Source organism: Trifolium pratense, linkage group LG6 (assembly GCF_020283565.1).
Source record: "Trifolium pratense cultivar HEN17-A07 linkage group LG6, ARS_RC_1.1, whole genome shotgun sequence".
NCBI classification, from domain to species: domain Eukaryota; kingdom Viridiplantae; phylum Streptophyta; class Magnoliopsida; order Fabales; family Fabaceae; genus Trifolium; species Trifolium pratense.
The window spans coordinates 35,819,566-35,842,421 of NC_060064.1; the positions used below are offsets into that span (position 1 = coordinate 35,819,566).

The 22,856-nt window shown below is 31.6% G+C and overlaps 4 protein-coding genes across 5 annotated transcripts; 2 read left to right on the top strand and 2 right to left on the bottom strand.

The window, feature by feature from the left end:
* The first annotated feature begins 887 nt into the window (after positions 1–887).
* Positions 888–6,213, top strand: LOC123888105 (casein kinase 1-like protein 10). Its single transcript, XM_045937071.1, has 14 exons — positions 888–1,624; positions 1,730–1,770; positions 2,397–2,466; positions 2,744–2,892; positions 2,979–3,074; positions 3,252–3,322; positions 3,878–3,939; positions 4,071–4,134; positions 4,236–4,320; positions 4,406–4,532; positions 4,631–4,704; positions 4,953–5,016; positions 5,231–5,358; positions 5,525–6,213. Exons 1-14 carry the CDS (start codon positions 1,549–1,551, stop codon positions 5,795–5,797), a joined length of 1,380 nt encoding a protein of 459 aa, XP_045793027.1. The 5' UTR covers positions 888–1,548; the 3' UTR covers positions 5,798–6,213.
* A 1,105-nt stretch (positions 6,214–7,318) lies between these two features.
* Positions 7,319–11,172, bottom strand: LOC123888106 (vacuolar protein sorting-associated protein 2 homolog 3). Of its 2 annotated transcripts, none has more exons than XM_045937072.1 (11): positions 10,678–11,172; positions 10,552–10,596; positions 10,401–10,435; positions 10,255–10,305; positions 9,982–10,086; positions 9,821–9,892; positions 8,969–9,040; positions 8,776–8,856; positions 7,926–7,961; positions 7,772–7,827; positions 7,319–7,589 (listed from the first exon to the last, which is right to left on the bottom strand). In XM_045937072.1, exons 1-11 carry the CDS (start codon positions 10,709–10,711, stop codon positions 7,538–7,540), a joined length of 639 nt encoding a protein of 212 aa, XP_045793028.1. In that variant the 5' UTR covers positions 10,712–11,172; the 3' UTR covers positions 7,319–7,537. The 2 variants fall into 2 exon arrangements, with proteins under 2 accessions (XP_045793028.1, XP_045793029.1); XM_045937073.1 differs by having other exon boundaries at positions 7,714–7,827; positions 10,678–10,969.
* Positions 11,173–12,987: 1,815 nt separating this feature from the next.
* On the bottom strand, positions 12,988–15,651 carry LOC123891318 (CRIB domain-containing protein RIC7-like). Its single transcript, XM_045941152.1, has 5 exons — positions 15,417–15,651; positions 15,054–15,189; positions 14,603–14,703; positions 14,268–14,364; positions 12,988–13,948 (listed from the first exon to the last, which is right to left on the bottom strand). The coding sequence occupies exons 2-5, from the start codon at positions 15,115–15,117 to the stop codon at positions 13,209–13,211; spliced, it is 1,002 nt and encodes a 333-aa protein (XP_045797108.1). The 5' UTR covers positions 15,118–15,189; positions 15,417–15,651; the 3' UTR covers positions 12,988–13,208.
* Positions 15,652–18,133: 2,482 nt separating this feature from the next.
* On the top strand, positions 18,134–22,481 carry LOC123891319 (glutathione gamma-glutamylcysteinyltransferase 1-like). Its single transcript, XM_045941153.1, has 8 exons — positions 18,134–18,496; positions 18,580–18,736; positions 19,731–19,969; positions 20,194–20,357; positions 20,833–20,884; positions 21,092–21,319; positions 21,440–21,940; positions 22,190–22,481. Exons 1-8 carry the CDS (start codon positions 18,422–18,424, stop codon positions 22,274–22,276), a joined length of 1,503 nt encoding a protein of 500 aa, XP_045797109.1. The 5' UTR covers positions 18,134–18,421; the 3' UTR covers positions 22,277–22,481.
* The last annotated feature ends 375 nt before the right edge of the window (positions 22,482–22,856 follow it).

Consider the following 22,856-nt stretch of genomic DNA (forward strand, 5'->3'; position numbering starts at 1 on the left):
GCCTTAGGAAAAGGAGCAAAGCTGCACTCTAAAAAATGAGGTTTTTTTTTGTCTGTGTAAATTTCAAAGAGGTAATTGTTCTCCCACTAAAATTTAAATACTCATTATAAAAATAAATTTTTTTTAAATACTTGACATTATATGAAACACTTTAAATATAAATATATAATATAAAAACTTAAGATTTTAACACATAAAAACATAAAAACATCGAAGGATATTATAAAAAATCCATTACTCGAATCTAACCACTTCAAATTTGAGCGAGTTGAATTAATTTGGGTCACCGAATTGAACGAGTCATCTAAAAGTGTGAACACCCCTACCAAAGTTGGATTGATTAAGTCTTAAAAATTATGACTTTTATGTTTAATTCATTAAAAGACAACTTCATTGATTCAAGAATTCTCATAATCTTGAATTGAATCATGCAGATCTCTATTAAATTTTCACAAACTTCTCTCACTTTTTTTTAAATCTTCATCTTACTTTTTTTTTTTACACAAAATTTTCATCTTACTTATCATCCACATTTTCACGAATCTCTGAAATACCCAATAAAATATTTATAAAAAAAAAGTAACTCCAATTCTCTTTGAAAATGTATCCGCAAAATATTTTAATTCATATATGAATACATCACAATTTTTTTTAAACATTCACTAATGACAATTTTATAACTATCTTTAATTGTTCCTATAAAATTAAAAGAATCAATAAACTCAAGGTAGCCGCTTAAGAGACTCATTAGCATTTTCTAAAAAATAATAAATTTAAAAAGGTATTGCTAAAATGTCCACAAATCATAACTCAACCGACAAAAATGTTGAAATTTTCAGTGCCAATACTGGATTACATTAGTCAAAAAAGATAATATAAAAAAGATTACTGTAATCTCCTGCCAGCTTTTCACTACTCACATCCCTCTCTTACTAAATTCCTAATTTTTTAGATTTGTGTAATTATCACTCTATTTGTTCATACCTGCTTAACCATACTCTTCTCAATCACTCCATTTTTCTTCTTTCTCTTCATATACATATATTTTATTTTATTTTATTTTTTGTTTTTTATTTTTCATTTTTATAAAAAAAAAAGTTCATTTTTTTTGTCTTGTTGCTGATACCCATTAGCATTTTATTTTCTGGGGTCAATGCGGTCAAGTTCCACCAAAATTAGGGCTTCAATCGGTGCTATGGGTTGATTGATTTCGGTGATTTTTGTCAAAATAATGTAGTTTGAGTAAATTGTGTTGTATTCTTATTCTGAATAATATAATAAATTTTTCATCTTTCATTTTTTGTGGCGTTACAATTTGTGTAAATTTTGCTTCTTTTTCACTTACCCTTATCCTCGATTTACACCTTATTAGCGTTTAACGGCTAATCAGCTGAGTATATTGAGAAATCTTAATGGGTTTGAGTGAATTATCGAATAAAGTTTGAATTTTTTGAGTTTTGACCCCTTTAAGCACAATTAGGTGCTGAATTGGGAACAAATCTGCGAGGAAAAGGGTTATTGTAGTTACTGATTATAGGTTAATTCACTATGGATCATGTGATTGGTGGGAAGTTTAAATTGGGAAGGAAAATTGGAAGTGGGTCTTTTGGGGAGCTATATATAGGTTTGTTTCATGTTTCTTATTCTTGTGAATTATTAATAGTAATATTCTTTTTTGTGGCATTGTTTTGTAGTGTTGTTGTTAAATTTCTTATCTTTTTTGTATCAGCTGTTAATGTACAAACTGGAGAGGAAGTTGCTGTTAAGCTGGTATGTTAAGTTCTCATGAAGTTTTTAACTTTATTTTGTTTATCGAACGGGTGAAATGAGTAGTTATTGAATTACTTCATAATCTTGAGAATTGAGATTGATTATGTGTTCCTGTTTATTATTGCATGTTTAGTATCTTAGCAGTGTATTTATAAGATCAAACCACCTAAATTTTTGTGTGCCATGGTGGTGTTTAAGAATTCCATGTTGTAGAGATTGTCACTTCTGACGATGAAGTTTGTAGCATCCTATATTCTTTTATCGATGTTATGAGTGTTCCAATAAGGATGCATGTTGTTTGATTTGAGATATGGATTATTGATGGGGTAAATAGCATTTTTTTTCTCACTCTCTTTTGTCAACTTTGGGACACTAATAGTGGGAGCAATACTAATGGTTTTAAAGAAATCACGAAGAATGACTTTAAGGATTGCAGTAACATTTGAAATGCTAAATTATCTCACTAGAGATGCAAACTGTGGTTAGCATTGATATGTTATAGTTTAACTTAGATTGTTCACGGTGCTCTTTCTTTTGCCTTGTTTTAAGAAGCTTTTCATATCAGTTAGTGATATTCTATGTTTTTAATTCCTAACCATCGTGTCCTACCCCCGAAATTTTTTCAGGAGCCTGTGAAGACCAAGCATCCACAGCTTCACTATGAATCAAAATTGTATATGCTACTCCAAGGAGGAAGTAAGTCAATGTTGCTATTTCTCTTTACCGATTTCGGTACTGCAAGTATTAACTAATAGCTAATGCTAACGCTTCACATGGAATGATGGAAATGTGTTGTCTTCTTGAGTTTGAAGGATAGCCTGATTGATTCATTGATGTCCTTATTCTGAGGCTATTGGAATCAGAACCATTTGTCTTAAGCCATGCCCTTAAAGTAGATTTAAGACTGAAAAAGTTTCAGAAAATAATTGAGAATTTTTTTTTGAGTAACCCAACTTGGTTCCTTATTTTTCAGCGGGGGTGCCTCACCTCAAGTGGTTTGGAGTTGAGGGAGAGTACAACGTGATGGCAATTGACCTTCTTGGACCCAGTCTGGAAGATCTGTTCAATTATTGCAACCGGAAGTTAACATTGAAGTCGGTATTAATGCTTGCTGATCAATTAGTAAGTCAACGTGGAAACTATTATGAAGTAAAGGGCCTTATTATATAGCGACACTAATGTTTTGCTTGATTCATATTATTGTTCAGATTAACAGAGTTGAATATATGCATTCAAGAGGTTTCCTTCACCGTGACATAAAGCCAGACAATTTTTTAATGGGCCTAGGACGTAAAGCAAACCAGGTATATTATCTTGTCGAAATGTGTTTTTTCAAAAATAAATTAAGCTTCTCTTAGTATAATTTTTATATTTAAAAAGGCAATCCTAAGTTTTTATATTTAAAGAGGGAATGCTAATGTTTTACTCTAGTTCCTTTGAGTTTTAACTTTATTTATATCGTGCCGGGCACCTCATTTCAGGTCTACATCATTGACTATGGCCTCGCCAAAAAATTCAGAGATCTTCAGACTCATAAGCACATACCATACCGGTAAACTTTGTCACCACCACTATTTCAAGATATTACAATGTTGTTTAAAAAACTCTTTGGGGAAGACCAAACCTTTTGTTGCCATATTAATTTCACATGCCTTGTATTTTAAAGCATTTACATCACTTTCATAATTATTCTGCCATTTTTCAAGTAGATACTGTTTACCTAAATTAGGTGGTCTCATTACCATTCACTCTATCAACAACAACAATGATAATTAAGATAACTGTAAATTATCTCAAGTGTGGTTGCGTTTGCAAGTATGCATGTGTGTTTATGACTGATTGGAACTGGTATCTAGTACAATATACACCATAACTGGCATCTTGTACAATCTGCACCATAAGTATCATTGTGTAGGAAATAAAAAATAAAATAACATCCTTGTCATGACATGGTTTCAGGTCTCCTTTTTCTCGTCTGTTTTCTTATTCCAATACCAAATACTTGACAAAAATGCCCTTTCATTTAATTTGACTTCATAGTTTTATTTTTTTTAGTTAATGTAAATTCATATTTCTTTAGTTATGAAAAGCTTTCTTTCTTGTGTAGGGAAAACAAGAACCTTACAGGGACAGCTCGGTATGCGAGTGTCAACACTCACCTTGGAATCGGTGAGTGATATGTTATGTTATTTAATTCCTTTTTGCATTGACAACAAACAATTAGAATACTTTTTTTTTTTTTGGAAACTAGTGCCCCCATGACCCTTATTTTTTTTAATCTTACTTTACTTTATTGGCAGAACAAAGCAGAAGGGATGATCTGGAATCTCTTGGTTATGTTCTCATGTACTTCTTAAGAGGAAGGTTGGATACTTATTGTACACATATTTTTCCCCTGCTAGATTTGGATATCTTTATCATATTATTCTTACTATCTCCTTTCACTGTACTGTTTTTATTTTCAGTCTTCCTTGGCAAGGACTGAAGGCGGGCACCAAAAAACAAAAATATGATAAAATAAGTGAGAAGAAGATGGCAACTTCCATAGAAGTATAATGACTTCCGTTCATTTCTCAACTAAATTGATCTCGCTGCTTTTTGTTTCATTTCATTAATTTTTGCATTTGTATGACAGGCGCTCTGCAAATCATATCCCTCAGAGTTTGTATCATACTTTCACTACTGCCGATCATTGCGGTTTGAAGACAAGCCCGACTATTCATATTTGAAGAGGCTTTTTCGAGATCTATTTATACGAGAAGGTCCATAATCCAATACATTCAAACTCACACATTAGTATTCTGTATAGGCAGCCTATTGTGTTAAATAATTGCTAATCAATCTGGATGTTATTGTGCAGGTTATCAATTTGACTATGTTTTCGACTGGACTATATTGAAGTATCCACAGATTAGTGGCAGTTCTAGAGGGCGGGTTGGTGCTTTTATATCTTGCTTGTTTCAGAGTTGTTAAATTGCGGCTGTAGTGGCTATGTCGCTATTGCTCTGTGAAATGTGAATCACTATTCAGTACAAATAGCAGCTATAGCAGCACCATAGCACCATTGTGTAGCGGATTTTGAACAAACTGCTATGTCCCGTGATCCACAATTGACAACACTGGCTTGTTTGGGTTTTACTTTCTAGTAGAGGTTACTCACTATATTTTTGTTCTAATAACAGCATGACAGTGGCAAGGCGGCTATGAATGCAGGGCCATCTGTACAGAAGCCAGAAAAGATCTCAGGTATACTCTCTTTTGACCAAATAAGCTAATAAATTTTTCATCGTTTAATTCTTAATGAGTCTGAGCTTAGGTGGTCAGAAATTTTGAATTTCACAATGAATATAAAATCATTGAATTCCAGTATCATTTCATTGCTAACATCAATAGCAGTCAAATACTGTGCTTTCCCCAAATTTATTTTGTACAATAATTACTTATGCAATTGCTCTTTCAGTTGGGAAAGAGCTTCGAGAGAGATTCACTGGTGCTGTTGAAGCATTCTCGCGGAGGAACCCAAGTCCCCGTGGTGAACACTCCAAACATAGGGGTTATGAGGAGGCAGCAGCCATACACAAGGATGTGGTAAAAATTGTTTTTTCTTTTTAACAAGATTATGTAAATTATTACTGAGGTTCTTCGTCTGAATCATTTATCTCAATATCTATTTGTGAAGAAGCTGCTTGCTATAATTTTGTTTACAATTTTCTTCTGAGTGATTCTTATGTTAGTCTTACCTTTGTCAATTCAGTATCATGATCAAGAGAAGGGACGCAGTTCCGCTCGATATGGAAGCAGTTCAAGAAGACCAATAATTTCATCATCAACGAGGCCAAGCTCCTCAGGTGATCATACAGACAGTCGTACTGGCCGGCTGACCTCATCTGTTAGCCGTCCATCTACCACACAGAGAATTCAACCTGTGTATGAGACCAAACAGCCAACCTACACGCGGTCGGGATCTACTAGAGGCAACCGCGATGATCCTCTGCGGAGTTTTGAACTCCTTTCTATCAGGAAGTAGCAAACAAATCCAGTCCCCTTTCGTCAGAAGGCATTTTCAGAACTTTAACGTGTCTGTTGCTGCTGTTCATGAATGATATCGAACATGATGGACTCATGTTAGTGTATATTACTGAATTAACATGAGGTTGTATGATCAACTTCAGTTCCTGATATCATTTTCTGGACCAACAAGGTGGACTTTATCCTACTTCCTAAGACATGCTGCAGAGAGAACTATGTTTTTCTTATATAAACTTTTTGCATGTGTTTTATTTTCTCTTAAGATTTTTTTTTTTTTTAAGATGAAACTAAAGAGTTGTAGTTTATGATGCAATTGTCATTGTTATTGTTTCTTGTATGAGAGTGGAATTTAAGCTAGAATTTGGCGTTGGACTTGGAAATTGTTTCTTCCATTGTTATTTATTTTCCATGTCATGCTCACATGGTTGATATTGCCAAACTCAGAACCGTATAACAATGGACATTGAGGCTGGCTTTAAAATCTGAAGTTTTTGGCTAGAAGGATTTAAAAATAGGTATATTTTAAACAAAACTAGTCAATTATGAATTAGTATGAATTTGTTTTGTTTATATTTTTAATTTTTAATGTGCTTCTGATTTCCACATAATTTTGTTGAGCAACATTTGATTGTAGAATGGTTCAAAACAATTTATTTATTTTAAAAAACGATTAATTTTTATTCTTTGATGGTTTGATATATATTTTTTTTTAAATCGCAACTTTCTGAGATGGTTTGATTTTTTTATACATGCATGCAATGAAATCATGTCAAATGAATATTTATAGAAATATTTTAGAAATTAATCTAAAATAGTGACATTTTGAAGTGGTTTGATTAAATATTATCAGTGTGTTTGGATTAGCCATATTGAATTACCGGGATCCATCCATTTATCTAGAAATCAAAGAGTTAATAAAAAAAAAGAAGTCAAACTAGCCACAAGTAGAATGTATCGTGCTCAAGTAACTAGATTTGATCTAGTGGTGAGGGGTTTGGGTAGTACGCTATAGGTCCTGGGTTCGATCCTAGCACATTGTAAAAATAAAAAAAAGAATGTATCGTGCTCAAATATACCATTTTATGTGAAACTTACAATTAAGGACCAGTTTGGATTTTGGAACGATGGAAATGACATTAGTGAAAATTCAACATATCTTGGTTCTAATAGTATTAACATTTTATAGCAGCACGTAATCAAATCAAAACAAATACAAGCTATAATTGACCCTTTTTTCCAAAAAAAATAAATAAATAATCTAAGCTACAAGACAGTAGAGGATGCTTGCTTATAATTTATTTTCAAGGGAAAACCTTGTTAGTTTTCTAAGAGCAACTCCTGAATCCTGATAATGCAAAGGTTTACATGACCAATTCATCATAGTATGTCATTCACCTTCCACAAAACCAACGATTCTTAATAAAGTTTTGTGTGCATTCTAGTTTTAGTATCAAAACACTAGAAAGCCCAGTTTCGGGCTCTTCGTAGGAGTAAAACAAGATGGAGTGAGAAGAGAAGATACTTAAAAACGAAAAATAGTGATATATCTCGACATGCACTATGTTCAATCTTACTATCGTGTGGTATTCCTTCCATCCTGAACAACAGCTTTTATGAGAATTGTCATAGTAATTTCAAGGTTGTATATACAAACAAAACTTATGAAATCTCTAGATAGTTCAGGAAAGAATTTTAGTTTAAATCATTGAGATCAAGAGCCATATAACCACAGCCAAAATTATGGATTTCTCAGAGCCGCCAAACGCTTCTCAAGGTCATCAATGCCCGAGCTGCAATGGTAACGAGTTTCCAAGGTCATGAAAATTTGCAAAGAATGCTAACCACATAAGAAATTTAAACTTGTTTATTTATGCCAGACATAATCAACTAAATTCATCATGAAATACAACTTACATAGAAGTTCATATATTCTTTTTTCTCTTAATTTTCTTTTTGGTTTTCAAGAAAATACCTGCCGACATTTTCAGTATTTTTTGTTGCGACTCTTCCTTTGGGAGCTGCTGATAACTGTCAAAGAATTCAAATATAGTACAAATTAGTTTGACCAAAAACCAAAGCACTGCCAAATGATACAAGTGCAGAGATTAGTAACAGCTTATTCTTACCTGTGAGGCAATATCCACACCGATTTCATCAAGCACCTGCCGAAAAAAGGGTAAGTGAAATTACTATAAGTTTAATTTTGTAATTTCAAAAGCTAATATCATCCTCAAACAATAAGCCTTGAATTTCTGCACATATTACTTTTTGTGAAACAGTAACCATTCCTTAAACCTTGTAAACTAAGCCACAAAGACATGAGAAATCATTACATTCTGAATTTCAAAAGTAGTTTCAGGTCTTCAGAAGGAAACATATGGTAAAAAAGCCAAACCTTTCTCTTGATATTATTTTATATTTAAATTTAGAGGGTATGAGGGAATCCATACAGTAGTCAGTGGCATAGCCAATGTAACTATACTAAAGCTCTGTTTGGATAAACAACTTAATTAAGTGCTTATAGCATATATGCTTATCATATAAGTGCTTATGCATAAGCTATTTCTATAACAGAAGTTATGATAAAATCAAATTATTTCATGTAAGTTATAAACTGTTTTCATAAGCTCTCCTAAACAGCCTCACAATCATTTATGTCAGTAGACAAACTCAAATAAGTCAATCTAAATTCTACATAGTCCTTAACTAACTTCAACTAGTAGGATAAGGTTTGGTAATAGTTGTTTTGATTCTTGATTTCCCCAAGGGTTGTTATTGCTTAAGTTAGGATTCAAAATAAGACCTACTGCTAACCCTCAAGGATTGTGACACAAGATATAAATGTTAGTCCTTTTAGTAAAGTGAGAATCCTTTTAATTATTTGAAAAATTGATTAAGTAAAAAAGTTCTGTAAACATAGCAGAGCAACATAATTTTACAAAAAAATATTGCAATAAAAGGTAATTGAAAGTTTACTTGATTTGTGAGCTCTTCAGTCTCCTCTTCAGCTTCATCATCATCCAAGGCATCATCTATGACATCTGACATCATTTCAGTCTGCACAGAAAGTTATATATACCATTAAAGTCTAAAAGCTGTTGAAAATGAAAACAATGATTCTTGTTTTTCTCCAACTTGTAAAATTCTTAAATCCAAAGCATCAACTTACAGTCATATCCATTTGTGCCGATTGTTTCTGGAATTCCTGCATAATTTTGGCTTGCTTTGCGGGTTCCATTTGCTGCAATGAATCCACCAATTTAGTAAAAGGTAAAAAGACTGAAAAATGTGTAGAAATTTTGTACTAATGGATTATAATATCTATGTTGTGTTGAGCTCAGGAAGTTAGAAGAACTATGAAGGCCGGTTTCCTGATAGTGTTTTTTCCTTTTAATTTCTCCTTGGTAATGGATATTTTTCCACACCATCAATTTTCTTTCTGAAGCCCCTTTCGTTTGTGTGCATGTAGAGGGGAGAAAGAGGGAAGCAATTTCTTCCACAGTATTTCGCAAATGAATAACTTCACAATCTCACAAACCCCATAAAAACCCTTAAATATCTCTGTGCTTTGCTCCATTCAATTAAAACTCACACAAACTTGCAGATGAAAATCAAATTCTATGCACTCAATAACAATACCTCAAAATTAATCGAAACTCTGCCCCATCCACACCATAAAAAAAATGAAATTTGCTTTCCTTTGTAATATTGTGTTTTAGAGTTAAAACCAAACAGAATGTTGCTATGACGCCCCAATCAAATTATGGAGCAAAACATTATGAATGAACATGAGGGCGAGCCTCGGTATAATGATAAGGTTGTTTCCTTGTGACCTGGATGTCATCATGTCACATGTTCAAATCCTATAAACAACTTCAGTTGTTGGGGTAAGGTTGCATAATTTACTACCCTCTCTAACCCATTTGGTGGAAAGTGGAAACCTTGTCCACTGGTCCGCTCTTTATATTATGAAATAAATTGAACATGAAATATATCTAGAATGTAAAACTGAATACGCTACCTTATTCATAGCTGCCATTGCCTTAGTAGCACCTTTCATTCCAACAGCAACAGAAGAATGAGCGTGCATAGCCTGCACGAAATAACAATCAAACATAGCTAAGACAATGATCATAAACCAAACCAAGTACCATCTCAAACACAAAGGGTTCAATAATCAACCTGTGTGTGAGTTGCTATGCCTCTCATCTGAGCTCGACTACCTTGAAGATTAGCAATCTGTTGCCTCAGCCTTATCAACTGACGTGCTAGAATTTTAGTCGCTCCCTGCGAAGAAAAAAAAAAAACATTTTCATTTCAAACCGCAAATGTCTCTACTCCAAATGGTATAGGCAAAAAAGTCCGTTTGAATTGACTTATTTGAGCTTATCAAGTCTGCTTAAAATTGAAAACCTACGGCTACGAACGAGGAAATAGAAATATGAATATGAATACCTCATTTCCTGTTTTAGCAGTTCTCTTAATCTCAGCAACAAGTTTCTTTTCCTAACAAAACAAAAAAAAAAAAATCATATTATTACTAACTAACTAACTAATTAAGTATATATAATAATTGATTTATAAGTATTAAACATACTTACTTCTAATTGTAATGATCCAATTTCCCTCTCTATACCTGGAGAATCATATGATATGATAGTTAGTAGTATTTGATTAATTAATTAATAAAAAAAGGTTAAAATTAAGAGATGATTAATTAATTATTAGTGTAATTTGATAAGGATTATATACCTCTAGTGGCGTTTGTCATTTCGCGTTTACTCTCGCGAAGAGCCTCTGCAGGAAAATTAATTAATAAATTAAAAACGAAATTGAAAAACATGATTGTTAACGAAGAAGAAGAAGAAGAATAAGAACCTTTGGCGGTGGGTTTCTTGGTGAAGATGTTCATGGCGCTATGTATCTTCTTCAATGACGAAGGATCTTTCTCTTCCTATGATGAAAATTTAGTTACTTTCCTACCACTTTTACTTTTCTGATCTCTTTTTTTTTTTTTATAGTAACAACAAACACATTCGTAGAAACCGCGTTGTTTTAAAAAAAAAACGAAATTTATAAAACCTAACTTATGATTAAAACTAAAAACAAACAATTTCCGACGAAGGTGAAGTATAAGGGGATAAGCTCAGATTCTTTAAGCAATTTCTTTTCATTTTGTTTTATTTTTAATTAATTAATTAATACCGATCGATACAGCGAATTCCGCTGGAAGTTTTAAAAAAAATATAGTTTTTATCGTTGATAAAAAAAATTGACAAAACAATTTTTTTTATGTTAATAGATAAATTTCCACTAACAAAAATTTGTACCATTATAATATTTTCTGATACACTATCTTAAAAAATTTATAATAATATATAAAAGCTTATCGATGGGTATAAGTTGTTTCATATATGTTCATAAATAAGTCAATTCAAACATGACTTTAATTCTATCAACGTAGTTTAAGAAAAAATAACTTATGAAAATACAATTTTTGTTAGTGATAATTTATAAATTAACAAACATAGGAAAAATTAAACCATAAGTCCTTTATCTTATTTTTTTGTAACACTTTGATTCTTTATCTTTTTTTTATAATACTTTAGTCCTTTATCTTTTATTTGTAACACTTTAGTCCTTTATTTTTTTTATTTGTAACACTTTAGTCCTTTTTTTGTAACAGTTTAGTCCTTTATCTTTTTTTATTTGTAACACTTTGGTCCTTTATTTTTTATAAATAAATAAGATAAAGACCAAAGTGTTACAAAAAAAAATAAAGGACCAAATTGTTACAAATAAAAAAAGATAAAGGACCAAACTGTTACAAAAAAATAAGATAAAGGACTTGTAGTGTAATTTTGTCATTAACATAAAACTTATTTATTTAAATAAGTTATTTTTCATAAATTCAAAAATAAGTCAATTCATATGGACCCTAATTAATTAAAAAAATTTAAGGTAACGTAGTACAATGATTTTGAACAATTATTTTTCATTATCGATGCATATTTCTTTCTCTTCATTTTTACGATAAATACTAGTATTCTTTAAACTCTTAGGACTTGTTTGTATTCAACTTATTTTTGAGCTTATAAAATAGAGTTTTATGTTAATTTATAAGTTTTCACTAACATAAGTTGTATTTTTATAACTTATTTCCTCATAAACTACATTGTAAATTAATAATAATATATATAAAAACTTATTTATTTGCATAAGCTATTTTGCAAAAACTCAAAAATAAATCAATCCAAACGGGCCCTTAATATTTATTTATTTATTTTTTAATATTCACTTTCTTATCATATGAAAATCACGCGAGTCTCGTTCTAACCCATTGATATGAAACCTGAATTTTGGAAAAGTAGTGTTCCAAACACTCTTCTTCATGCTAGTCCAATGTTAGTTTTGCAATAAAACATAAAAAATTAGAATTATCGATGAGAAAGATTATCTTCTTTAGTTTCTGTGTGATTTTTTTCAAAGTGTTTATTGTAAAAATCACATGAGGTCGTAAACATATTGGCATTATATCTATTTTACAGTAAGTGACATAGACATGATAGGTCAAACTTTCTTCCCAAACATCATGAGTAAGTTGTTTGCATATCCTTAACCATTTGAACCGGAATTATAATTTATATTCTACTAACATGTTTAGATTATTATTTCAAAAAAAAAAAAAAACATGTTTAGATCATTAGTGCTTCAGAAAATGTTTAGATCATTAGAAAACTTTGAGCATGATACTTCTTCTGTGTCATAACTAAGATTCGTTTATGATTATTGAGAAGTTGAATTATATAAGTTAATTAATATTGCATACTTTTTATAAGAAAAATATAAAGAATAAATTAAATTTTTTTATTTATTAAAGAGCTACTCCAATTAGTGGAGTATACTATAATGTTAATTTTACATCTATTTTTGAGAAATTTTAAGCTCAATCGTCTTTGAGATTGCAAAGTAAAACTCATCATAAAGTTGATACCTCACAAACACATTTTGCACTCACCAAGGCATAAACATCAATATCTTTCCTTATAATTCTTAATTTATTCTCCAACTTTTCCAACAAGTTTGAACATGAAAAATACCTATGATCTTTTGCAAGCTCAGCCACTCCACTACACATGTGCAAAGCTTGCGAAGAATCCAAAAAAACAATGTAAAAAGTTCTACAAATGAAAATATATGTAATTGTTTTACTGATTATCGACACAATTGTTGTTTAGTTTTACATTAATTAGTACTTAGTGCATTTACTACTTGTTGTATAAATATATCTGTACATTAATAATCTAACCTAGGCAGGGCACTAAGATACATTACAGTTTTTTGGGGTATGCAACATTCCAATTAGCAGTACAAAATTTCTCTAGTTTGGATAATTTGTCATTATATTTTCATTGGATCCTCTCTTTAAGTTGTCCACCTTCTTCACTGAGTCTATGTTTATTCCTAGGTTTGGAATTTGGTCTAGAAAGATCTCCTTCATTCGAGTTCGAGTCCTTAGATTTGGTACTTGACCTAGAATGAGGTCCTTCTTTGGAGTTCGAGTCTTTAGATTTAGAACTCGTTCTTGCATGAGATCCATCGTTCGAGTTTGGGTCCTTAGATTTGGAACTATGTCTAGAATGTGCCCCTTCATTAGAATTGGACTCTTTAGATTTGGAACTTGATCTAGAATGTGTACCTTCATTAGAATTAGATTCCTTGGATTTGGAACTGGATCTAGAATGTGTAACTTCATTGGAATTAGATTCCTTAACTTGTGCTTTTGATCTTGATTTAGATGATCCACTAACACCTTGAACATCTTTTGTTTTCTTAGAATGAGTCGTTTTAGGATTGTCTGATTGGACCCTAGGTGGTAAATTATCATTAGTATTCCCTTGGATTTGGAGGGAGTTTGTATCTTTTTGTATAGGTTGTTCTGTTGTTTTGTGTTTGGATTCATTGAATGAATCATTTGGTGTTGAATGTTTGGAATGCTTTTTTGGTTGCCTTGGTTTGTCTGATTTTTCCTTTGCATGTGACTCTCTCATGTTTCCTGAATGAGATTTTTGCTTAGATGATTTAGGTAAGGGCAACTCATGTGTATCATCTGGATCATTCATCGACTTTGAACTTCTTTCCATTGAATCTACATAGGAATTAACAACATTTTCAACAAATAAATAGTCGGAAAAAAAATCAACTAGTTATAGAATTTGGATTCCCTACGACCCATATGTCATATTATATTCACACATTCGAGACATCAGAAGTTGTGCAATTAAAATTGGACAGTCCAATTTTTTTTTCAAATCTTATATTTTATTTTATAATTTAAAATGTCAAGTTTGAATATGGTTTCGTCTAATTTTGATCGAACAACCACCGATGCCCTGATCACATGAATGCTAAAAATCCCTAACATATTGTGTCAAACATGAAGCATGAAAGATAGTAATAACACGTACCACAGGAGGCCCAATCATCAAGTTCTTTAGAATGATTGTCTCCATTCATATTTAAAGGTCCTGATGATCGTTCTGAGGTAGATTTAAACTCGTTCATCTGCAAAAGAAGAAAAATAATAATGCTCCAAAGTTTTTATTTTTTTATTAATATCATACTCAAAAGACTTTTTGTGGCAATCATGCTTCAAAGACTTTTTTTTTTTCACCACCAGTATCCGGTCCACCAAATCGCTTAATTTGGTTGGGGGTAAAAAATTAAGTACTTAATTAATCTTTAACAAGGTTTAATATATTAATTAATTAACGATTAAAAACTTTGAGAAATAGAGACTTACCCAGCTGGGATTATTATTTTCAGTAGGACCATCCCATCCAATATGTGCCACATGCTTTACATCCGTGGGATTACCAATCTCAATTTCTTGTTCTTTTTCATCTACAGAATGGATATATTAATTATTTAGTGGTTAGTGGTATAAATATGAGTTTAATTTTAACACATACAATACATTGTTAGTGTAAAAATTTTACATTTTGGACACAACACATTCAACTATATATGTGAATTTATTTTTTTAACTTTTACCACAAGTTTAATCAGGTTCGATGATTAATTCTTGCATCAAGTAGTTTCAGACTATATATGTGAATTTAAAAATAGTTACCGTTTGTAAAAATTTAAAATATTTTTAATGATCTGACAAAATAATTAACTTGTTGTAACAAAAAAAATAATAATAAAATAATTAACTTGTTAGAGCAAGAGGGGAGGTTTACTTTACATACCAAATATCTGAGAAAGGATTCTCAGACCTTTAAGGAGACCCTTCATCTTATTGTCACTGGACATATTATGACAAATCTTATGTGTTGGAATTTTCCTTATCCAAGTAATAGAAAATGTTATAATCTCTAATTACACCTGCAAGACATCAATTCAACATTTAATTATGCTTATAAAAAAAAAAATCAACATTTAATTAAGGAAAAATTAAAATTGTAAAGTACATAGTAACAAGTTCAATTCCTAATGATAAAAAAGAAAAAGAAAAAAGAGTCTCATCATTTATTATAAAAAGTAATTTCCTATGCTTTTTTTGACAAAGAAAAATATTTTATATTGATGAAGGGCATTGCACATAATCTGACCTATTGAAGTTCTGCTTGAAAGGTCAGCATTCAAGAATCCATCCATTGTTGACTTAAACAAAATTTGCAAATAGAATTAACCATCAATGATGATAAGATTTATATTTACACTTTTTTTTCTTTCTTCCACATGAGGGTGAACATGCATGGTCTTGTGATTTTAAGAGATAGAAGATTTGTTGAAAAAATTAAGGCAATGTTTTAACAAATGTTTCGTGTGGAAAATGTCTATGATGAGGAAAAAAGATGAATGTAGAAAATCAATTATGTTTAAAAACACACCTATTTTTAATTTTGTTATTGTATGGAAATGCTTAATTTGATTGTTGATTTTCCCCTTTAATTGAAACCAGATACTGATCGGAATTTCAGGTGTGACAATGAGAATAATTGAAAGAAAAAAAATTTAAAATATTAAAGGTGATAATTAATTTTAGAAAGGCCTTAATGGACTTATGTCTCAAGAATTAAATCAATGGGTAATGACCAATATGGATGAGTTATACATAAACCAGAGTATTTTAATTGTTTGGATGTTTTCATATTTCTTGAAATGGATAATTTCTTTAAGGGTCTAATTTATATATACCACACAAGTGTAAAAAGTTTTTACACTTTCAATAAATTATAGTCTTTAGATTATTTTATTTTTTTACACAAGCAAACTTAGTTCTTTTTATTCATAATAATAATTTCAATACAAGGCGGACAATAATCAAAAACCCGAGAACCAACGAAAAAACGAGTTTCCTGAGCAAGATCATGAGCTACTCGGTTAGTTTGCCTCCTAACATGACTAACCTAACAATTTGAAATTAAATGTAATAGACTACGACATAACTCAATAACAATATCAAGCTCAGTATTATTTCTAGACGTATTATGAATAGTTTGTACCACTTGGAGACAATCAGTTTCAATTTGAACATTTGTCAATTGTTCCTGCCTTAACCATTGTAGAGCTTCCAAAACACCCAAAGCTTCTTCTGCTAGCTCCGACTTTCCTTCTGGGTAGGCTTTCACAAACTGGTCCTGAGGGTCGCGCACCCATGCTGCAACATGGTCTTTAGATTATTAGAGACATTTAACTTTTCACGTAACCTTTTTTAAAGTCATACATATATTTGATTTTGGTGTATTGAATTTTTTTTAGCCACTACTTTTTAGCCACTACATGACAAATTAAACTCTAAGTTATTAGCAATATTATTCAATATTTTCTATTTTCATGATAGTCCAGTTTTTTTTTTTTTTTTTTTTTTTTTTTTTTTTTTTTTTATGGGTTTAGCTCAAACACGAGAAAAAAATTATTTTTCCCCGTTTTTCACTACCAGATAAATGATTTTTAGTCAACATTTTAAATTAAAATAGTATTAAAAATGAGGATTGAAAATTGGAGTAGAATTTAAGCCACTAGCCCATTAAATTTGGTCTAATGGTGAAAGATTTGAGTAGTATGATAGAGGTCATACGTTCGATCATCAGCTTCATTGTAAACAAAAAAAAATTGGAATAGAATTTTATGTTGATTAGAATTTTCTATGATTACGATTCAAAATTGGAGAGTAGAATTGAATTTGTGGGAGTTGTATTCAGTTGGAGAATTAGAAATTTCAAAATTTTCTATCGAGATAGTGAATATTGAATTGGGGTAGTAATTGAGATCAAGTGGTTAATGAGCTCCCACCAAAATGAATTGTTTGAAAGAATCTGAATTTGATTCTTAGTGAAAACAATTCATGAACATATTATATTTATCTCGCAGCCGAACTCTATTATCGGACCTTCATTCCATAAAAACCAAATGGTTTTAAGAAAAACATTAAAGTTATTACTCTCAAATTTTCGAAGTTTGAATGGAGTTATTATTCTATTCCTGCAACTATTTTTGCCCCATAACTATTTCCACTCTCCTTATGTCTTCTTTCTTTCCCTCTCCCCCTCTCTCTTTGTATCTCCTTTCTTTGTCTCTCCCTAACTCCCTTTTATCCCCTCTTTTGAACTAATTTGAATATTTTAAAAAGTTGTTATTTTTGTTGTTGTTGTTGTAAATGCTATAGGAGAAATTCTAATTTGTACACAACTCCAAATCATTTATATTTAGGGGCATACACACTATTGAAAAAAAAATTAAAAATAAATAATTTAGTCACATCATCTAGTATTAATCAATTCTTTTAGATTTGTGCCTAAGAATAATTAATTTAGATTTGTGCCTATGTAAAAATAGCTCATGTTATCTCTCTCTTTCTCTATCTCTCTCCCCGTCCCAATAGCGATACTTGGGTGGACCACAATTAACCCTCACAAATATTAATTCAAATATATTATTAATGATTTCGAATTATTCACTATATGCATTCATATAAATATTAATGTAAATAATATTAGTTTACTAGTATTTATTATTTTTAAATAAGTTTAGAGTTTTAATTTATATAATAGTTTATAGTTTTTATTGATAATTATAAGTCACTCATTACGTATATTAGTTCAAGTATTAATGCAAATATTAATTCATAATCTACGTAGAATATTATTCATTTATTTTTTTTATAATTATATAGAGTATTATTTTAAAACTTACAAAAAAAAAGAAGAGTATTTAAGTAAAAAAAAAAAACGAATATTATATTAAATTATACTGTATAATTTAATTTTATAATAATCGAGTTTGACTCCCTGTTATATTTGGTAATAATTCTCCTATAGATGATACTACGAGGGAGAATGTTAACATGTGCCCTTAAGGGCACATGTTAAGAAGATAAATGTGGAAAAAATTTATTGAACTTGTGGTGTATTCAATTATCTAAGCATTAAATTCTTGGTATCATTAAATGCTATATTTCTATTTTTAGGTAGCTTACGAGTAAGGTGAAAACGGTTGATTCCCAGAAAAAAGAGTTGCAACGCTCGATTTTGTGTTTGTTTCAGTTTGAATTCCAATTCCAAAGTAGCGAGTAGCGAGTGAGTCAACGATCAGTTGAATTGAAGATAGAATAATGGCGATGGCCGGTTTGTATCGCCGCCTTCTTCCTTCTCCACCTTCCGTTGATTTTGCTTCTTCTCATGGCAAGGTCCGTTTCATATTTTCCTTACTTCTTATTTCTCATACTCTGTGTGTCCGCTATTTCTGACTTTTTCATCTGTAATGTAACAGCAACTTTTTCTTGAAGCAATTCAAAACGGAACAATGGAAAATTTTTATAGATTGGTCTCTTATTTTCAAACTCAATCTGAACCTGCTTTCTGTGGACTCGCCAGTCTCTCCATGGTTCTCAATGCTCTCGCCATTGATCCTGGTAGGAAATGGAAAGGTATCATCATCCTTAATCTCATGCTTACCATTTTATATTCGTGTAATAAGGTTTTAATATGATATTAGTCCTATAATTATAGCGTTTTCTTAGGTTTTAGTCATTCTAAGTTTGTTTTTTTATTCACACACTTTTGCACTTAGTCTCCTTCAAGGCGTCACATTTCGTCATCAAAGGGATTTTTATATTTGATTCAACGTCTCTATGTAACTATGTTTTGAATGACACAATACAAACTTTACCTATGCTGTGGGCCAATACACATAAATTACAATTTTTATTTTAGTGAACCTGAAAATGCACAAATTAGTTACAAATAAAAATCAAACTTATAATAAACCATTGTTTACAATTTATTTACGTTAATAAAATAGAAAACGCGGATCACACAAACAGGCGCGGAATGCGCCTGTTTGGCCGCTAGTGGTTATAAACTCTATATTTTGTTTTTGAGTTGAGCTAGGTTGTTTTGACTCTAAATGAGACAACAATATTGATACTTAACACAATTCAAATACATGGTTAATTGCATTCGGTTTAGTTGGATGGTTAATAGATATAACGATATGTCACAACTCAATAACCTTCCACTTATACAATTTACCACAATTTTAAACAGTTTATATTTGAACACAAATCGAGGTTATTCAATATACTTTGATAATGAATATCATGTATATTTGAACACATGAAAGAATTGTGGTTAATGACGTTTGTTTAATAATAGTACATTCATAGAATGATTATTCTTTAACCACATATTTGAATTTTGCTGCCTAGAATCCAAACTGTTGTAGAAATTTGTGTCAAATATCATTTTTGTTTGTTTATTTCCATTATGTAAGTTTGACCATCACATTATCATATAGTTTAGTTTAGTATTTGTACTGCAGAAAAAATGCCTTAGCTTTTAAAATCTTGTGGTTTTCAAATTTGTAAGATTGAATCGCATCTGTTGAGAAATGTATTTGCCTTTTTGGTAATTTGTTTGCAGGACCTTGGAGATGGTTTGATGAATCCATGTTGGACTGTTGCGAACCTTTAGAAACAGTCAAAGCCAGAGGTATCTCATTTGGGAAACTAGTATGCTTAGCTCATTGTGCTGGAGCAAAAGTTGACGCCTTTCATGCAAGTCAGAGCAGCATAAATGATTTTCGTAAATATGTCATTAAGTGTTCAACTTCTGATGACTGTCATGTAATCTCATCATACCACAGAGCTGCTCTCAAACAAGTATGTATGTGGTTTGGTTGTGGAATTTGCTTTGACTTAAATAGGAAATACAAAAGCTTTCTAGGTTTCATCTTTCATTTTTTAACACCCTGCATGCTAATTAGTTCATATAAACTTCATTTTGAACATGCTCCTTCCTATAAATTTAATTTGGTAAACTATAGTGGTGCATATATTTGATTATAGAAGAAATGTTGACAATGTTTACTTGATATTAATGACAGACGGGAACCGGTCACTTTTCTCCTATTGGAGGCTATCATATTGGAAAGGATATGGCACTAATTTTGGATGTTGCACGTTTTAAGTATCCTCCCCACTGGGTTCCACTTAAACTTCTTTGGGAAGGCATGAATTATGTTGATGAATCCACTGGACAATCCCGGGGGTAACCTTTTATGTGTAGATTTTATACAATTTTCCATCGACCTTGTAATCTAGTTAATCCTACATCTAGAATTTCTTGTTGTGTGTGGTGAAACTGTATCAGTGTTAGGGAAGTTGAGATCAATGATTGCAAATTCTTTTTTGCGAAAGGGTTGACATTGGTTCTAATGAATGAAGTGAATTACTTTTACAAAATCCTATCTCAACCGGAAAACACCATAATTGTTAGGCCAGATATTTGTGGTGTCCCGGGTTCAAACCCGGGATCTCCCATTTGTGCGTGCCGCGTTCATGTGGTATTTACCATTCTATTATCTATAGACAAAAAAGAAGAAATTAGATACGACTATTAATGGACCTGAGCAATTTAAGCATTGAGAAAAGTTCATGATTTCTTTATTCATTACATAGTTTAAACTTTTGTCAGGTCATCCAATTTTCAATTATATTTGTAATTTTGCTGATTACTTCTCCAGGTTCATGCTTATATCGAGGCCGCATAGGGAACCTGGCATGCTTTATACTCTGGTACTTTTCCTTCCTTTATGTAGTGAGTCTGAATTTGGTACTTCATCATGCAGTAAATAAAATCAGTGTCAGTGTCAGTTGTTTACAGCACACTTGTGTTCTTTATTGTTAATGAATAATGATGGTGTGGGTTGCATTATGCTTGTGTCTTTTATAGTTTATGTAGGTGTGGGTTGGATATATCATATCCTTCTTCTGATCTTGCAGAGTTGCAAACACGAGAGTTGGAATAGTATTGCGAAATTCTTAATGGATGATGTCCCTGTTCTATTAAAATCAGAGGACGTGAAAGACATTCATAAGGTTCTTTCAGTTATCTTCACATCACTGCCATCTAATTTTGAAGAATTCATCAAATGGGTTGCAGAGATCAGGAGACGAGAAGATGGCGATTCAAGTCTAAGTGCAGAGGAGAAAACAAGGCTCGCTGTCAAGGTTTAATATGTTTCATCTCAACTAGTCATAATTATATCTAGAGCTTTATAAACCTGCTGTGGTTTGTTCATTTTACTCTTCTAGAAGTCCCATCATGTGTTTAAATTTTTGGTTATGCAGGAAGAGGTATTGCAACAGGTGCAGGAAACTATGCTTTTCAAACACGTGTCCTCTTTTCTGTCAAGTTCTTGTGGCAGACAAACAGTTACTTCAGGTGATGGTGACACCTTACCTGTCATTGCTGCAAGTGTTTGTTGCCAAGGAGCAGAAATTTTAGATGGAAAACTTAGCTCACCGGCGGCAGCATATTGCTGTCCAGAAACATGTACAAAATGCTGGAAAGCTGAAGATGATAAATCAATAACAATGGTTAGTGGGACTGTGGTAAATGGTAACACTGAGCAAGGGGTTGATGTTTTTATTCCTTCATCTGGGAAATTATGTTGCACTTGCTCGAGTAAAAAGAACATTAGTATGCACCCAGCTAGCACTGATGTGCTAACAGTGCTTATTCTGTCCTTACCATCTACAACATGGGCTGGCATCACCGATGAGAAGCTTTTGAGGGAAATACATGACTTGGTATCAACTGAAAATCTTTCTACTTTGCTTCAACAAGAGGTAATTTACTCTTTTTTTTTCTTTTTTTTTTTTAATTTGATTCTACTGAGGGTATTTGATTCTGGAAATGTTTGTGACATGACAAATGCAAGTCCAACACCTGAAAAACGGCTTATGAGCTTTAGTGCATTATTACAAACTGCTCAACAAAAACTACTTTTCCCCATGAGTGGCCGCACCCCTATTTCTTCTAGTGCTAATTCTGCTCCATCTTTTTTCTTCAACTTATTGTAGAAATTTGCATTTCAGGTTCTGCACTTAAGAAATCAGCTACATATTCTGAAGAGATGTCAGGAGGGCAAGGTAGATCAGGATCTCGGTGCTCCTTCCTCTTAGCATCTCTCATATATTTATATCATGTTTAAATTCATCACGTTCACAGGATCTGCTTCAACTCACAATGTTGTCGCAAAAATACAAGTTTCTAAACACACGCTTAATCATCCATATAGAGTCTGAGCTTGTAATGTAAGCCAGAGTATTGAAAATATAAATTTATGTTACAGAACATGAAACACATTCAATTTAATTTATTTTATAATTTATTTTATAATACGTTAAATTTGTGATTGTGATTACCCATGTTGTGGGAAGATGTTATTTTTTCCACCTAGGGATAGGATAAGATTCTTCATAATAAATCTATTTTGTACATAGATGATTTTTCCACCCATATTCATCAGCCCTTTGCAATGAAATGGCAATGTTGAAGTAAGCAACTATTGTGAATTTCTTTCTCCTTTTGCATAACATTAGACTAACGATTTGTATGATTTCTTTCTTTGAAATTTCTTTCATAAACTAAACAATTTCTTTCGTAATCAACAGTTCGGCAGCAGCCAGGTAAGTAAAACTTGGCAAAAAATTGTTTCCACAAAATATCGAACTTAAGTTCAATAACTTCGTTAGATTAAAA

What these genes read in the sequence shown, in the direction of transcription:
- LOC123888105 (XM_045937071.1), top strand. Translation starts at nt 1,549, where the DNA reads ATGGATCATGTGATTGGTGGGAAGTTTAAATTGGGAAGGAAAATTGGA. An exon ending in GAAGCCAGAAAAGATCTCAG is followed by an intron (nt 5,017 to 5,230) that starts GTATACTCTCTT and finishes TTGCTCTTTCAG; the next exon opens with TTGGGAAAGAGCTTCGAGAG. An exon ending in CAGCCATACACAAGGATGTG is followed by an intron (nt 5,359 to 5,524) that starts GTAAAAATTGTT and finishes TTGTCAATTCAG; the next exon opens with TATCATGATCAAGAGAAGGG.
- LOC123888106 (XM_045937072.1), bottom strand. Translation starts at nt 10,711, where the DNA reads ATGAACATCTTCACCAAGAAACCCACCGCCAAAG. An exon ending in CAATGGCAGCTATGAATAAG is followed by an intron (nt 9,041 to 9,820) that starts GTAGCGTATTCA and finishes GATTCATTGCAG; the next exon opens with CAAATGGAACCCGCAAAGCA. An exon ending in CGGCACAAATGGATATGACT is followed by an intron (nt 8,857 to 8,968) that starts GTAAGTTGATGC and finishes CTTTCTGTGCAG; the next exon opens with ACTGAAATGATGTCAGATGT.
- LOC123891318 (XM_045941152.1), bottom strand. Translation starts at nt 15,117, where the DNA reads ATGTCCAGTGACAATAAGATGAAGGGTCTCCTTAAAGGTCTGAGAATC. An exon ending in AAAATAATAATCCCAGCTGG is followed by an intron (nt 14,365 to 14,602) that starts GTAAGTCTCTAT and finishes CTTCTTTTGCAG; the next exon opens with ATGAACGAGTTTAAATCTAC. An exon ending in TGATGATTGGGCCTCCTGTG is followed by an intron (nt 13,949 to 14,267) that starts GTACGTGTTATT and finishes ATTCCTATGTAG; the next exon opens with ATTCAATGGAAAGAAGTTCA.
- LOC123891319 (XM_045941153.1), top strand. Translation starts at nt 18,422, where the DNA reads ATGGCGATGGCCGGTTTGTATCGCCGCCTTCTTCCTTCTCCACCTTCC. An exon ending in TCCTGGTAGGAAATGGAAAG is followed by an intron (nt 18,737 to 19,730) that starts GTATCATCATCC and finishes ATTTGTTTGCAG; the next exon opens with GACCTTGGAGATGGTTTGAT. An exon ending in CTGGCATGCTTTATACTCTG is followed by an intron (nt 20,885 to 21,091) that starts GTACTTTTCCTT and finishes CTGATCTTGCAG; the next exon opens with AGTTGCAAACACGAGAGTTG.